The 16535-nt window shown below is 40.5% G+C and overlaps 1 protein-coding gene across 2 annotated transcripts; it reads left to right on the plus strand.

Moving 5' to 3' along the window:
• The first annotated feature begins 1166 nt into the window (after positions 1-1166).
• ccnyl1 (cyclin Y-like 1) lies at positions 1167-16072 on the plus strand. 2 transcript variants are annotated; one of them, XM_053497136.1, is made up of 10 exons: positions 1167-1323; positions 7701-7775; positions 9202-9236; positions 9344-9444; positions 9737-9772; positions 9871-9922; positions 11851-11970; positions 13355-13521; positions 15411-15573; positions 15685-16072. In XM_053497136.1, the coding sequence occupies exons 1-10, from the start codon at positions 1167-1169 to the stop codon at positions 15802-15804; spliced, it is 1026 nt and encodes a 341-aa protein (XP_053353111.1). In that variant the 3' UTR covers positions 15805-16072. The 2 variants fall into 2 exon arrangements, with proteins under 2 accessions (XP_053353111.1, XP_053353109.1); XM_053497134.1 differs by lacking the exon at positions 1167-1323 and adding an exon at positions 1360-2320 and having other exon boundaries at positions 15685-16070.
• The last annotated feature ends 463 nt before the right edge of the window (positions 16073-16535 follow it).

Raw genomic sequence — 16535 nt, forward strand, 5'->3', positions numbered from 1 at the left:
CAAAAACATCCATGCCGCAATTATCTGTACTAATTATCTCACAGAGGGCATGGAGCTCAGGGCACAGGGCAGGGGGCAACCCATCACAGGGTACAAGGACACATACTCACACACTACTGGCAATTTGAAAACGCCAATCAGTCTGTCTTTGGACTATAGTAGGAAGAAACCAGTGTGTTGTAGAGCAAGGACGATGTGCAGGACAAGGGGTCCTCCAGGACCAGGGCTGAGAACCACTGAGCTAGTGAACATGTTATTCAAGACCCAGTCGGCTCCTTGAGTAGGTCATTTAGGTGGACTTTAAAAGAAGACTCGTCCTTGTTGTAGGGTTTTTGTTTGTTCATTCATCTTCTATACTACTTTATGCTACATACAGGGTCTCCAGGGGAAATAGGTAGAATCAAACTCTATAGGTGCGAGACCACAGTGCTAACCACTACACCAAAGTGCCACCTTGTTTGTTTTTAAATACAAAGGAATTCCGTGAATACTGTACTACAATAATCACAGTGCTGTTACAATATCCTCCTGTCAATATCTGAGTTCGTGTTTGTAATTATAAAATGTGTTTATGAGCAATACTATATCAGTATAACTGCATCTCCTTAATAAAGTCCCTCTTTAAAAGGTACTTACTGTATGCACACGCTTTATGGAAAAATGAATTATTGAAACAACATCAGTCTTACAAGCACTTTGGAAAATTAGTTGGTCTTTGGTGAAACTAACAGTTGCCGTGAAAAAGTAATTGCACCCTTCCTAAATTATTTATTTATTGTATACTTGTCAGACCTGTCAGACACAAATACAAGTAAATACAAAATGCAGTTTTTAAATGATTATTTCATTTATTAAGTGAAAAAAGCTATCCAAAACTACCTGGCTCTATGTGAAAAGTAATTGCCCCCTAAACCTAATGACTGGTTGTGCCACCCTTGGAGGCAACAACTGCAATCAAGCTTATGTGTTCACTGGAAATTAGTCTTTCACTTCTCTGTGAAGGAATTTTGTCCCACTCTTTCTTGCAGAGAGTTTTCGAGCATAAACCAGATGACGGGTCAACTAATATGATCCCTAAATGTAGAGTTTAGGGGCGAAAGGGTGGGTTTTTTTTTTTTTTAATGGCAGAGATTTCAACCAGTAATAGACCCAATTCTGGTTTTGTTATGATTAGCCGGCCAATAGGAATTGATGGAATTTTAAAGGAGGCGGTTCTTGCTGGTTTCGGTGGCGGAACAGATGGCGGAGACGGGCAGCGGATTGCGATACTGGCCGGTGGAGCGGAGGAGGGGATAACCAGCGGGGGGCTAAATAAAGACTCGGGTGTGAGAAGTTTAACTTTATGAAAAAAAAAAGAATACGAGTGGTATCTCGTCACAGGAACACCGGGAGTTTGTCCATTCATTCTTTTTCCGGAGCGGAAGAGCAGCCCGCGGGTGGTGTGGGGCTGAGCCCAGGCCTCGGCGCCGACAGTCGGGGGAGGGATCCGGGACCGAGCCCCGACTCTGAACCGGACTTTACCGGTTGGAACTAGCTGGCTCGGCGCGAATAACTGACGTTACATATACGGTTTGTTGATCAACGGAACCAGCGCGTGGCTCAGAACTTCACTGTCAGTTACAGGGACAGACTAGCCTGCTAACTCGGAGGCTAACTGACCTCCCATTCAGACATGATGAGCAGTTAGCTAGCTGAATTAGCATCTCGGGCTAAATGAATAACAATGGGCAGATTAGCTAGCGACACTTCAGGGAGCTTTGCAGGAAACTGACATGTAGCCGCGAGTTTTTTTTAATGGATTTTAGGATTAGACGGTAGTTAGATAACTTTGCAGTAGCTCTGTGTGTGTGTGTGTGTGTGTGTGAGTAGTGTTGGTAGGTCGTTAGCTAGATTAAGTTAGACAGCAGTATTTATCCAGAGTGCCGCGCGCGCTCCCGTACCCTGTCCGAATGAGAGCGCGCGCTGTCGCAGTCACACGCCGGAGACACGCGCCGTCCCTCATGCTGTTCGGTCGAGCGCACTAAACACTGACTGTCTGTTCCGAGTGTACCCGGTCCCTGAGCTCCGTCTCGCTGGGTGTGTAGAGGCGCCGCTGATGTGCGGAGTGCGCGCGGTGTGAATTACACAGGACTTGGTTCTGGGGCTCGGCACTGAGCGCGGTGCATCATGGGGAATACGGTGTCTTGCTGTGTGTCTCCCAGCGGAAGTCCCAAACTCCCGCGGCCCACCGAGCGCCTCGAGGACTACCAGATTAACGCGGACCTGAGTGAAGACACCGGGCCGTACTTGCAGCACATCAGCGACCGGGAACTGCCCGATGGTACGTACCGACTTACACAGCTGGGTCTGGTACTGATTCACCCCACAGGTCTGGTACTGATTCACCCCACAGGTCTGGTACTGATTCACCCCACAGGTCTGGTACTGATTCACCCCACAGGTCTGGTACTAATTCACCCCACAGGTCTGGTACTGATTCACCCCAACAGGTCTGGTACTGATTCACCCCAACAGGTCTGGTGCTATTCTACATTTACATTACATTTGAGCGTTTGGCAGGCAATCCACAGGTCTGGTACTGATTGACACTGAGAGGTATGGTACTGATTGACACTGTCAGATCTGGTACTGATTGACACTGACAGGTCTGGTACTGATTCACCCCACAGGTCTGGTACTGATCTAACCCGACAGTTCTGGTGCTATTCTACATTTACATTACATTTAAGCGTTTGGCAGGCAGTCCACAGGTCTGGTACTGATTCACCTCACGGGTATGGTACCGATCTACCCCCACTGGTCCGGGTACTGATTTACACCACATGCCCGGTAGTGATTTACCTTGCATTCTCAGTACTGATTCCTCCCACATACTTTGTACTGACTTACCCCACAATTGTGGTACTGATCTACCCCACAGGTCAGGAACCAATTTACCTCACATGTCTGGTATTGTAGTACCCCACTAAATACTGCTTTACCACTACAGACTGCTTTACCACTACAGACTGCTTTACTCCAAGTAAATGGCAAGGGACTTAACAATGTTTTGCTTTTTAATATTGCACAGTCTGTTTTCATTACAATCACCGAAGCAGTTTTACACTTAAGGCCCAGGACCTGAGAATTACTGATCATACTTGAGCTGCGTTCATGGAGACGGCGATTGTTTGTTTAAACGTGACGCATCTAGTAAACGACTCATTTTACAAAGATATTTGCCGTCACTATGAATCCCGGTGGCTGTTTTTTATTTCTGATCTGCTCCAGTGTTTTGATAATTTTTTTCTTCACTAGCTTTACCTTTTAATACTGCTGGTGCATCGTTGCGCAAAAATCTAACTTGACACGTTTATACTCTTTCCCGGTAATTTATTAGCTTTTAGCTTGTGTTCATGCACGAGCCCTTCCTGTCATTTCCACAAGAGGTCTTGTTGTAGTAGGTTGTTGCATGCATTTCACATAACATTTTTGCAAAGTTAAAATAAATCACAAATGAATCAGGTGATGTTTTGGATTACGGTTTAGGGACGCAACAAAACCAACACTGAGCTACTGGGGGACATCAGAATGTAGGCTTGCAGAAATCACCCATAAGAAAGGGGGCTTCTTATATGAAGATGCACTTATAGTTTGCAGAATTTATGACTGTTTGTTTTGCCACATTGAATAGCCCCCCAGTGGGGGATGCACATTCCAGACTTAGCACTGAGTTTAAACACACACAGACATGCATGTGGCATTCATGAGTACAGTTGCTGTAGGCCATGTGTGATAAGGGCATTCCAGCTTGTTCCCTTGAGATAGCAAGAGAAGAACTGGAACATGCAGTGAGCTGGGCAGGACACTTCAATATCTGCTATTCTTGACATTCCAGTGAAGTTGGTCATGGCTACACCCTCACCCTCCATCCCTCCCTCTGTCCTGGAGAATTGGCTGGAATAGATACGTCAGCTACGATGGCACTGGATGTGGAATGCTAGACCAGAATTGTGCGCTCACTCAGCTAAGACTGGCTTCGGATCACTGAGGTTATTTATACGGTTGCCTTGGTGAGCTCGAGAAAGCGTTTTTACTCAGTGAAGTGTGCCCATGCCCAGCATACCTGGCAAGTTCAACCCAGGCATCTCTTCTTCTTCTATAAGCGTGCCCCGCTCCAACGCTCTGGGGTTATTTTTGACACGGCCGCACGGCGCTCCCAGTTTAGCACACTCAGCTGTTGGAAGATTGACCCTTTTTGAATCAAGTCGCCCGTGCCAAATACGGCTTAAGCGTGAGATTGTGGTCAGACATCTGAACCACAAACGTGTGTTTATTAGAAATACGGTCATCACGTGAACTTTGGAGTATCGGTCCTAAATAGACTAGACTTAGAAACGCAGTGCTTTAACCTCTTGTTGCTCTGTTCACGTTCGAACCGGGAAAAAAAGCTCGGGTATGGATGGGGGTAGACATGTCCACCACTCGCGTGTTTACAGTTTAACACTACAAATGAAAAGCAATGCATCCCAGAGTCTTGCCAGGTTTGCATTTACTCAATTAAAAAAAGGTTGTATTTATTTATTTATTTAAAAATATTTGGGTTTACAGCCCTGTGATTTGTTAAAGCAGTGTTTAACAGCGTATGACGGCTACACTCCTGTCAAACGTCAGCTAAATGCAAATTAGGTTATTTTTTACTTTTTTGTCTGATTGGTAAAAGCACACAAACAAATGTGATCGGCTAAGCAAAGCGACACCTTGTTCATATTCGAAAATGTCCCCTTTTTTGTCTCGTGTGCTTCATCAGAGATAAAACATTAGCATGCAAACACTAAACAAGCATGCTAAGCGAAGATATTCACTTTTCCAGCTGTGCTTTGTGAAAGGTCAGAGTTCAGAATTGTCCCATAGTTCTACAGAGATTTGCGATCCCATTGATCCACAATTAGTGAAAATTGATAAGTATGTTTAACAAGTGTCTGTCTTTCACTTATCTCCTTATTCTTTGACATGTGTGAAAGCTATCAGTGTGCATGTGTGAGAAAGAAAGAGAAACAGAGAGCGCACAATGAGATTGACCAAATAAGTCAATAAATAGATTTTAATCTTCCGTAAGCTTTGTAATGTTACTGGTTATATGTCCTTTATCAGCAAGAGTTCACCTCTCACAGCAAAGCACTAAAAGGGAGTAATGATCCGCTGTTGGAGGTCCGTGGGGCATCTGACATTATATACCAGAGCTGGTCATGAAGATATATTGGCAAAAACATGAATGATATGTGTATCATGGTACCTAGGTGCTGATTCGATTCGTATTGATTAGGGGTCAGGGGTAGCTAAGTGGTTAAGGCATTGGACTACGGTTCAGAAGATCCCAGGTTTAAACCCCACAACCACCGAGTTGCCACTATTGGGCCCTTGAGCAAGGCCCTTAATCTTTAACTGCTCAGGTGTATAATGAGATAAAAATGTAAGTCGCTCTGGATAAGAGCATCTGCCAAATGCCTAAATGTAAATGTATTGTGATATCATGATTTAATAAATATTAGTCTATATTACAGTTATCTTAAATATGAGTGAAAAATGATCCTCACTCTGGCTATAGAATTTATTTTAATTAACTTTTAGAAAAGAAAAGTTCTTTTTTTTTTCTTTCTATCTTTGCTTTTCAATTACAATCTTACAATCTATTCACAAGCTTCCTCATTCCCTGATTAAAAAAGGTTTTGGTCTGAACTGTAAGTCAGAAGTAATTCTTTGTCTTCATGGGGCTGCTTTCAGGGACACACAGGTAAAAGTCCTATAGAGCGAGATCAGGACTATAGGGAGAATGCTTTAACCTAAAAAACAATGTGCATGACGTGCATCATCATGCAAGATCAGTACGCCCTTGGGTAGCCATTTAATCCCAAGTTTAGGCTTCAGCTCGTTAATAACCATCTCACTGTAACAAGCACTGTTGATCTTTAAATCTTTTCTCTGATAATGTTCCAATACTGGTCTTTGAGAATCCCAAGAAAATGAATTTTCCAGCCGCTGGATGACTTTTGAACTCTTTCTCGGTTGATGATTGAGGATGTTTCCGTTCCATACTCTGCCATACTCAGGCTCGTAGTGATGAATCCGTGTCCGTCACCAATAATGATTCTCTTTAAGAAGGTTTTACCTTCCTTAAAGTATCAGTTTAAATTTAATTTGCAGATATCCAAACATTTCTGTTTATGCTCCTCCGTGAGTTGTTTCGTCACCAGGTACACCCTCAGACCACACACAAAAAAAAAAATTGGTGCACGGTGCTCTTCTTTTGTACAAATCCCAAGTGGGGTGTCCGTTTGTGCCTGCACTGCAGTTACAAATGAACACCTGCACAGAAGTGACAAGGGAAACAGGAGCCTTGAACGGTTCAGAAAGCGTTTTATCCTGGTCAGGGTCCTGGATGGGACACCCAGTGGAAACCCAAATAAAAAGAAAAAACCACTCTAACAGATCAGAAGCGAATCATCACACACTGTGCTGCTTCATGCTAAGCAAGATTCAATTCAATTTTATTTGTATAGCGCTTTTAACAATTGACATTGTCGCAAAGCAGCTTTACACAATCAAAAGAATTATTTAAGTTTGTATGAAATGTGAACATGTATGAATCAAAACAATAAGACTGTCCCTGATGAGCAAGCCGAGGACGACGGCGACAGTGGTAAGGAAAAACTCCCCGAGATGGTAATAGGAAGAAACCTTGAGAGGAACCTTGAGAGGAACCAGACTCCTCATTTCTGTGAACGGATAGCAGGGATTGGTCTGCATCATACTGGGTGAGACTGAAAGTTCAGTATAACTGGAGATGTGCTTAAGTTAAAGTGGAGTCCAGTTCGTAAGATAGATATAAAGTTCAGAAATCAGTGGTTTTTACTTCCTCAATTTGTTGTCTCGAAAATTCAATGCCACTGGAGTAAGACCTGTAACTCTCAACTGCGTCTGCTGGATGTCATCAGCGTAATTTAAATATTTAAACCTCCACTGTGTGCCTCCCTCATTTTATGGTATGTGTGGCATAGAAGGGCTGTAGTAAGTAAGGGTACTGTGTACTTTCCTCCGGTCCCACAATACCCCCGTTGTGACGCTCTCCTCCCTTCAGCAGTGCGGCACAAGCGTCCGTTTCGAGCTGGTTCGCCTCGGCGCTGTCTCAAATCTCATTTTATAATTTTAAGGGTCTAATTTAAGTCTTGAATATTTATCCGAATACATGTGGTGGATAGTCTAGGAATGTTTTCACATGGTGTACTATAGGCATGTAGAAAATTACTGACCATGGCAGCCTCTGAAGACTTTCTTATTTTCTGGTGTTCCTTTGTTTAATTGTATTTACTAAAAAAAAAAAAAATTCCCGTATTAATATTCCAGTCTTGTCTCATTTCACCAAGTGTATTAAACATGGCTAGTGGATTATACCATGCTGGGGGCAAATACCTTTTCACAGCTCTGTAAATGTACTTGATGTGTGACGAAATGTTTTCCAGTGTATTGCGTTGCAAAATTTTGTCACTCTGGCAGTGTAAGTGCTTCTGAAAAATATTTTTCATTTACATTTTGGAGAAGATTTGTGTTGAATTTTATTGTTAACACACAAGTGTGAGAAATGTTTTTATTACAGTTTATTATGAAATGATTTGTTTTGTCTTTTTTCTTTTTTTTCTCTCTTCTGTGTGTGTGTGTTGTAGATCTTGCTTTAGAGTCTAATCCTTCAGACCACGCTCGTGCTAGCACCATCTTCCTCAGCAAGTCACAAACAGATGGTGAGTTATCAACAGCTCCCAGCAAACTGTTTCACTCGACTCCACTCCTGCCATTAAGAATAAAACACAAAAACAGTCTTTGATTGTTATCCTAATGTGGTTTATTTTTAATTATTTACTCTCACTGCAGTTAGTGCTTTACTTTCTGTGTACATGCCACATTCGCAGCTTCAGTTGTTTGCAAATTTTTTTCGTTAAAACTCAACTGATAATTGTTCACGGAAACAAGCGCAAGTTCACAGAAACTGCAAATATCCTCCGCAATTTTTAAAAATTTTTTATTGCGATATTAAATTTTTTATGCATTTTAACACTAAACTATTAAGAGTAATATAATTTAGTAATTTTATAACATTAAATGTTAACGTAACTCCAGATAAATATTATATAAAATATAATACTGTATACATTTTTTTTTTTTTGTACTGTAGAGAGAACACAGTTTCTGTAGAGAGGACGTGAATTATTACTGTGTTTACTTATACAAAAGAAAACCACAGCGCATACCAAAGAAAATGCGCTTGCATGATTTACAGTATGTATACAGTAGGGTTAACATCAGTATTTTACATTCTAACACTGCGGGAGACACAGTGGTGTACAGTACTGTACAAGATGCGCGTTTACCTTTTACACTTTTTTTTTTTAAGGGTAACTTATTAAGCTGAGTTTGAAATGAAATTAAAGTGTTTCCGCAGCATATTTAGGGTTAAAACTATGGCTTTAGGGTTAAAAAATAGGCTTTTTTTTTGGACCACATCCAAAATTCGGGGTTTATCAGTTTACTGATGCTTTAGGAACGTAACCCTCGTAAATTTCAAGATTTTGTTACATTTTTAAATCTCTAAATAAATTGAATGGTAGTGTGTTCTTTATAACATTATTTTTCTCACTTAAAAACCAAGAGGCATAATTTAAGCAACTTAAACTAATTTAAGCATAATTTAAGCATAATTTAAACTAACTTTAAATACAAGCGTTTAATATTTAACTTACAATTAAATTGAAACAAAAAGCTTCATTTTTACTAAGCAGCACATTTACTGTCATTTACCAAAAAATCCTGAGTGTTAAAAGCCTTCGATTTGCCTTTACTTGGTTACTGGTGATTTCCCATACCTGTTCTGCATGTTAGCTGCACAAAATCTTAGCTGGTTTATTTTGGTCTTGGTCACAACCATGAAGTAACCATCTGCTGTCACTAAAGTAATATAAAGTAAAAATTAATTGTGTTCATATAAGTGCGAGTGTGCGTGCGAGTGTGCGTGCGAGTGTGCGTGCGAGTGTGCGTGCGAGTGTGCGTGCGAGTGTGCGTGCGAGTGTGCGTGCGAGTGTGCGTGCGAGTGTGCGTGCGAGTGTGCGCTCTGTAATATAAGTTATACAACATATAGTGACATGAAATGAAACATTCTTTTTGATCTTTCAGTCCGAGACAAGAGGAAAAGCAATCATATAAACCATGTAAGTTCTCTTAATACACTACACTTCCAATTTTTTCATCCAGTATGCGTGTACTTAAAGCCTGTTTTTTTTTTTTTTTTTTTTTTTTTGTTGTTTTTCCCCCTCAGGTATCTCCAGGTCCTCTTTCCAAAAAATACAGCTCCTGCTCGACGATATTCATCGACGATAGTACAGTCAGCCAACCCAACCTGAAAAGCACAATAAAATGGTGAGCTTCATAACTCCAGCGTGCAGGTTTTATTACCGCTTCATGTCTTTATTGTCGATGTGGCACTTGTGTATGATTTGTGTTATGACGAATTACTGTTACTGCGTGATAAAGGAGTGAAGGGAAATTTCTGCTTTTTGCTCCATGGCACAGTTCACACCATCACAGTTCTCTAAGATACAAAGATAACAGTAATGTAACAATTAACTGCAATAAGTAATGTGATGATAACTGGTATAATATTTTTATTAATTGTTTTTTTTCTCTCTCTCTCTCTCTTGTATCCCTCTAGTGTTACTCTAGCAATATATTACCACATCAAAAACAGGTATGTTGCTTTTTTATAACGAAATCACACTGAATTGAAGATGTGTTGTGCATATTACAGTGTCAACAAGGCAATCTCTCTTGCTCGTCTGTGTACAGGGACTCGGACAGATCACTGGACATATTTGACGAGAAGAAGCATCCTCTGTCTGTAAGTGTGTCCTCCCGCACGCGACTCCAGCCGACTGGAGACTGACAGATGGTTTACTTTATTGAAAGTCAGCCCGAGCTCGCTCTTTATCTCAGTATGCTATATTTAAAGCAATAAATCAGTACACATGGCTGAGCGAGAAATAATCTGTCACACAGCCCGAGATAGAAATGATCTGACGTACAGCTGTTTTCACGGCTCATTTTCTCCAGTTCACTCGCTTATTTTGACAGGAGAAAAGTATTTCTGTCAGCTGAGGGTTTGAATATAATGTTTCTGGTTCTAGTAGTGAGATTTAATTAAGAGCTTTGCAGTTTCATGAACCCTAGTGGTGTTTAATAGTGATTCATAATTGCATTTCTGCGAGCCTGAGTCAAAAATCTTCTGCAATCTGATTATGTTAAAAGTACTGTGGGCCGAACTGTCTTATCACCGCTTTCCTACTGCCTCCCGCAGGTGTGAACGTGTTGCATCAGTTCATTTGTAACTGTGCTGTCAGCAAAAATGGATGTCCCACTTGTGATTTGCACCAAGGAAAGCAGCTGCAGTGATTTTTTTTTTTTTTTGTTTTATTTTGTTTTTCATATATATACAGTACTGTGCAAAAGTCTGAGGCACCATATTATATGCTGTACCAATTTTGTTATATATGTTTATCATGTCTGCATAATTATGTACAAAATCATTCAGTATTTCCATGAACCATGAGTTCTTCTGGTAACTTTGTCGCTCCTTTCTATTTTTATGCAAATCTCAGGGGCGTACATTAGGTTTTTTGTTTCCATCTAAAAATTGGTCTGTCTTCTACTGTATATATATTTTTTTCTTTACGGCCATGCATATATTCTGCTGTAATGTTATTTATTTATTTATTTATTAATGTTTAAGTTATATATGGAAATACTGAATGATTTTGTACATAATTATGCTGACATGATAAAAAACATATATAACAAAATTGGAACAGCATATAATATAGTGCCTAAGACTTTTGCACAGTACTGTATTATATTTATTATTATTTTATTTTTTTGTGGCGTGGTATACCAGGGGCCGAAACAACTTACAAAAGAGCAGAAACAGAAGCATTTAGATACCTGCAAGCAAAATTTTGACCAATACTCTACTCTAAGGACGGCAATGGGGCATCGGTGACTCAGTGCTCGCCTGCCATGCACAATGCCCAAACCCCAGCCACAGGATGCAGTACCAGTCTTAAGCCCGGATAAAATGGGAGGGTTGGATCAGAAAGGGCATCTGGTGTAAAACCTGTGCCAAAGTCGTGTTGTAGGTCAGATGGTCCGCTGTGGCGACCCCTCGACAGGACCAACAACTCTAAGGAAGTAAACATTTCTTAAAGAGAACCATTACTGGTGATGAAACATGGATTCATCACTACGAGTCTAAGAAAAAACAGCAGAGTATGGAACGGAAACATCCTCAATCAACGAAAGAAGTGAAGACAGCAATGCATTTTTGGCTCGCAGCTCAGTTGTAAATATTTTTAATGAGGGTATATATATATATATATATATATAAGCTTAAAAGTTAGGTAAAAAAATAATGCATTTGTCTGTTCTAAAAGTTACAAATTAAAATAAATCCTACAGCCAGAGTGCGGATAATTTTTGACTTACTCGCCTATTATTTAAACATTACAAGAACACTACAGGGTATTCATGAAATCCTTTACACTTGATTTTAAAATTGTAAAATGTTGTAATGTGATATTTATTTATTTATTTCTCATACCTTTTAAATCTTACAGTATATCTATAACTTAATATTATATTGGTTCGTATAAATTAGTTTAATGTTTAATGTGTATCTGCCATGAAATAGCCTGTGAAGCTGATAGGGAAATAAACCCTAATACAAACAAACACACTTGATTTTAACATCTTAATTTTAAAATGTGACCTTTGCAGAGGGAGCAAGTTCCTGACGACTACTCGCGCACGGACCCCGAACACAAGCTCATCTACCGGTTCGTCAGGACGCTGTTCAGTGCTGCTCAGCTCACCGCCGAGTGTGCCATCGTCACACTGGTAACAACACACATGTATCACATCCCAAAGTACCAAGTGTGTAAACAACAGAAAGCAACGATAAGCACATAGTAGCTGAGTCAACATACTGTGAGTGCGTTGAGAGAAACACAGTAGTGTGTGATATGAATCAGAAAACTGGCCTATCGCACGAGTTGCACACAAACGCAAAGTATATAGTAAAGAATTTAAACTATAGATGATTAAGTTTGTTTGTTTTTTAAGTACACTTTTTAACAGAGGAAAATCTGCTGTTATAAATGTGATGGGTTTGAAGCACACTGCTGCATGATTAAGATTAATAATTCCAAGTAGACCAAGAATAAACCATATTAATTATTTTTTTTACCCCCTGTGGCAATTTTTTTTTTAAACGAATGCCTTTGATGTCCACTAGAGGGCAGCAGAGTGCCTCAGTACAAGAACTTTGATGCACCACGTCCTTTTCTGCAGGGTGTCTCAAAACTCAGGAACCACTTGGAAATTTACAAAACCAGCAGCAGCAAGGTGGACATATAGCACAATATGTTCTCAATAAGGAATACAAAATGAAGTAAATAAAAGGCAAGTGCAGTAAAGTAAAGTGGGTAAAAAAACTCAAACCCAGGCTGCCATTCTTTAGATATACAGTTCAAGTACAAGTCTTGAGTCACCCCTCATTTCCTTTTTTATTTTTTTGCCTCCATTGAGGAATAGTTCTCCAGGCTTCTTGATGAATGTTTTTTTTGTTTCAGTCCATGTTCCTGACCAGTTTGAGGAATGTGTTTTTTTTTTGTGTGTTAAACCACACAGTGACCTATGAATCATTTAAGCATATAAAAAAACTTTTAATTTAAAGCATAACCAGTGAGAAACTAGTGCAGATGGCACAGAACAGACGAGAGGGGAAATGAGATTGCTTTTAAAGTTAAAAGTTAAGCCTTTATTTGTCACATATACATTACATCACAATGAAATTCCTTCTTCGGATATCCCGGCGTAACTGGAATGAGACATGATACAGCGCACCTGGAGCAGATCGGGTTAAGGGCCTTGCTCAGGGGCCCAACAGTGGCAACCTGGTCGATCTGGGGATTGAACCGCCAATCTTCAGGTCCGTAACTCGGTGTCTTAGCCCTCTGAGCTATTTGAGGTTGCACCAAGAACTAATCGTATCTTTCGCATCAGGAAATAAACATTTGTTCTCATTTATTTCATTGAATTCATTTTAATATGATGAAATGAGGGGTGACACAAGACTTCTGCACAGTACCAAATAACGAGTTAAATAAATGGATAAGAGCGTCTGCCATTTTGTAAATTTTCCTCTCATCGGTTCCTCAGTTTTGGTCACTTTCATAGCACGTTGGGGACGAGAGATGTGACTGTTGGTTCTGTGCTGCAGGTGTATTTGGAGCGGCTCCTGACCTACGCTGAGATGGACATCTGCCCGAGTAACTGGAAGAGAATCGTTCTGGGCGCCATCTTATTGGCCTCCAAAGTCTGGGACGATCAGGCCGTGTGGAACGTTGACTACTGCCAGATCCTCAAGGACATCACTGTTGAAGACATGTGAGTGTGTGCGTGAAGTGCTTGTAGTAAACAGATAAACAGCACACGCCTACCAGCTTCCCTTTTTTTTTCACAAATCTTGTATAGATCAGATACCAGACATTCCTTACAATTTTCTCTAAAGATTATTGGCACTCTTGGCAGAAATTTCCTTCAGCAAATTGTTGTGTAAAATTTCCTCTCTTTATTAAGTAAGCACATTTGGTTTCTAAACCAAAATGATATAGAAAGATTATTGGCATCTGTAACTTATTTTTTATTCCTACAACACATGCAGTTTTTGTGCATGTCCTCTTTTCATAAATGTAGGATGAAAATATGAGGGATACTAGTATGAGCTTGCACACCGTGTTCTCTGGTGTGTGTGTGTGTGTGTGCGAGGCCATGTCCCTGTTCTCCTCTCCACCACAACCCCATGCTTCGTCGGCTCTATTTTCATCCTGTCTATTGAAGTTGGCTTTGTGAGTCTCCGTGCCGGTCGGACTCGAGTGCTCTCAGCACCCCTACATAATGGCCCAGGCTCTCGCCCACTCCATTTGTTGCCCCTGGCGACCGGTAGCCCCCTCGCCCTCGCTTTTTCTCCCCATACTGCCCCGCGTATCTTTTCCCTGAAGCATCCGGGCTGCCGTCTCCACGGCGACAGGCATCGCCGCTGTCTCTCAGAAGTACAGAGATGACGAGAGAGACAAGAGCGCACGTGATGAGGAGAAACAAGGAGAAATACGACTAAATTTTACTTGATCATCTGTAGAGTTCGTTAAGGACAGTGAAGTGAGCGAGTTGTCCAGCTCAGTCTGAATGTCAGTTAGTAATGGCAATGTCCGAATGAAGTCTTAACAAAACTACCAGCCCTCAGAGCAGTGTGTGTGTGTTTTTTCTGCTAAAGCATAACATTCAGTGCAAAAAAAGGTGAGCTGAATCAGGAGTGGTAAATAAAAATACAGTATTATACTTCTCAAAGGGCTAGCTCTGACACTCTGACACCTGTGTATTAGGAGTGAATGAATAATCATGACAGCAAAGGAAAACAGATGTGATGTAAATGTTACAGAGCGAACAGTAAGAGGAATACTTAGCCTTTACTACAAGTGACGTGTTAATGTTAATGCTTCATTTCGATTTTCACCAGAGCTGTAGGGATAACAGTTACAATGGCTTCTCTCAATCATAAGTCGTTCCTGATCTTTATTTCTTTTCTACTTTGTAAAACAATGCTGAAGGCGTTCAATTATGCAATAATCTTATTTGAACAGTTGATATAGATACTTATGCTCAGTAACGCATTCATAACGGCTCTGATCTGAGGTGCTGCTTGTAAACTGGTGATTTCTGGGGCTGGAGACTCTAAATGAACTTCTCCTAAACAGTTTTACAAATGCACTTGACAATACTGTTCTTGCAAGACCTGTTCCAGAACATCTAATCTTCATGTCTAGAAATAACAACTGAGTGTTAATTACTTAATGCTATACGTGTTTCATCGAATTAAAACAATCCAGTATTGTTCTAGATTGTAGAAAGTAAATCAATAAAGTTAAATAAGAAGTTACATCCAAACTTCTACTGGAGTGAGTTTTTTTTTTTTCGTGCAATTCTGTCAGAAATAAGCGGCAATGTTTCATAAAGAGAAGGTCACTCAGTCCAATAATAATTTCTGAAGTAAGTAGATGAAGATGTCATCAAAAAAGGCTCCCAGACACTTATTTGTTAGTTACATCAACCATGTGGTGCCAAAGCAAACCTAAAGTGTCTGACGTTCCGGTTGACTGACCGAGTTGTGCATAAGTGGAAAATTGTGCAAATTAGAACTTGAAGCAGTGCTTTTTTTTGTTGTTGTTTAAAATAAATAAATGAATAAATTCTCATCCTGTTTTCAACCCTTTCATCAGGAATGAAATGGAGAGGCACTTCCTGGAGCTTCTGCAGTTCAACATCAACGTTCCAGCTAGCGTCTACGCCAAGTATTACTTTGATCTGCGCTCGCTGGCAGACGACAACAACCTGAGTTTCCCCCTGGAGCCTCTGAGCAACGAGCGTGCTCAGAAACTAGAGGTAAGCGACAAGTCGGTCCATCCGAGCCACCCATTAGTTACACCCTCAGCTCGATGATGAAGGAAGGGGCAAAACTAAGACTAACCAAGTGTGTCATTTTTTGCGGTACAGGCGATCTCCAGACTTTGCGAGGATAAGTACAAAGACTTCTTGAGCAGAGCGGCCATGAGGAGATCCTTCAGCGCCGACAACCTGGTGGGCATCCGCAGATCCAACGCAGTGCTCTCCTAGAGCTCTGTCAGTCAAGACCACGAGCATCTTCAAACCGTCTCCTTCCTGTACTCCGGTAGAGATCTCTCACCGGCGCTCGCTCTGCCCTGCAACAACCAATGACCTGTCTACATAGAAACAAAAACTGACTTTTCCTCTTTTTTTCTTTCTTTTTGTTTTTCTTTTTGCTTACTATGTAGGCTACTAGCTGTGAACTTTGTCAGTTTTTAATTGAAATCAATTGCAGATGGAGTATTTTAAATAAACACTAATCATGTAAAAATGTTTTCCTTTTTGACGTTTGCTGTGCACGTGACTAAAGATGCACAATAAGATATTTACTGCACAACTAGTTTGGTGTTTCAAACAGTTAAAGAGCTGCGTGATGTTTGTGCCTGTGGGTTAATCAGGACTTTTGTAAAATCTTTTCTGCCAGCAAAGTAAAAAGTTGCTTTAAAAAAAATATATCACCTGAAAAAGCGAAAGGGTGAATAATGCATTAATTGCTTTGTGGTATATTTACAGGCACAAATATCAGTTATTTAACATATTATGGCATTTTTACTACAGGTAAGTGGAGGATGTATCCTGAAATCTCATGTCCACGTGATTGTAAGCCACAGAAATTTTTTAACTAGTCTGATTGAAGACAACAATCTAGACCGCACTTGTTCACAGATTTCTCCACAGTTTTATTCTCTACAAATAAGAGAAACCAATAAAACACAAGACTCCCAAGTTTTCATAAATAT

This window comes from Clarias gariepinus, chromosome 5 (assembly GCF_024256425.1).
Source record: "Clarias gariepinus isolate MV-2021 ecotype Netherlands chromosome 5, CGAR_prim_01v2, whole genome shotgun sequence".
Classification (NCBI taxonomy): domain Eukaryota; kingdom Metazoa; phylum Chordata; class Actinopteri; order Siluriformes; family Clariidae; genus Clarias; species Clarias gariepinus.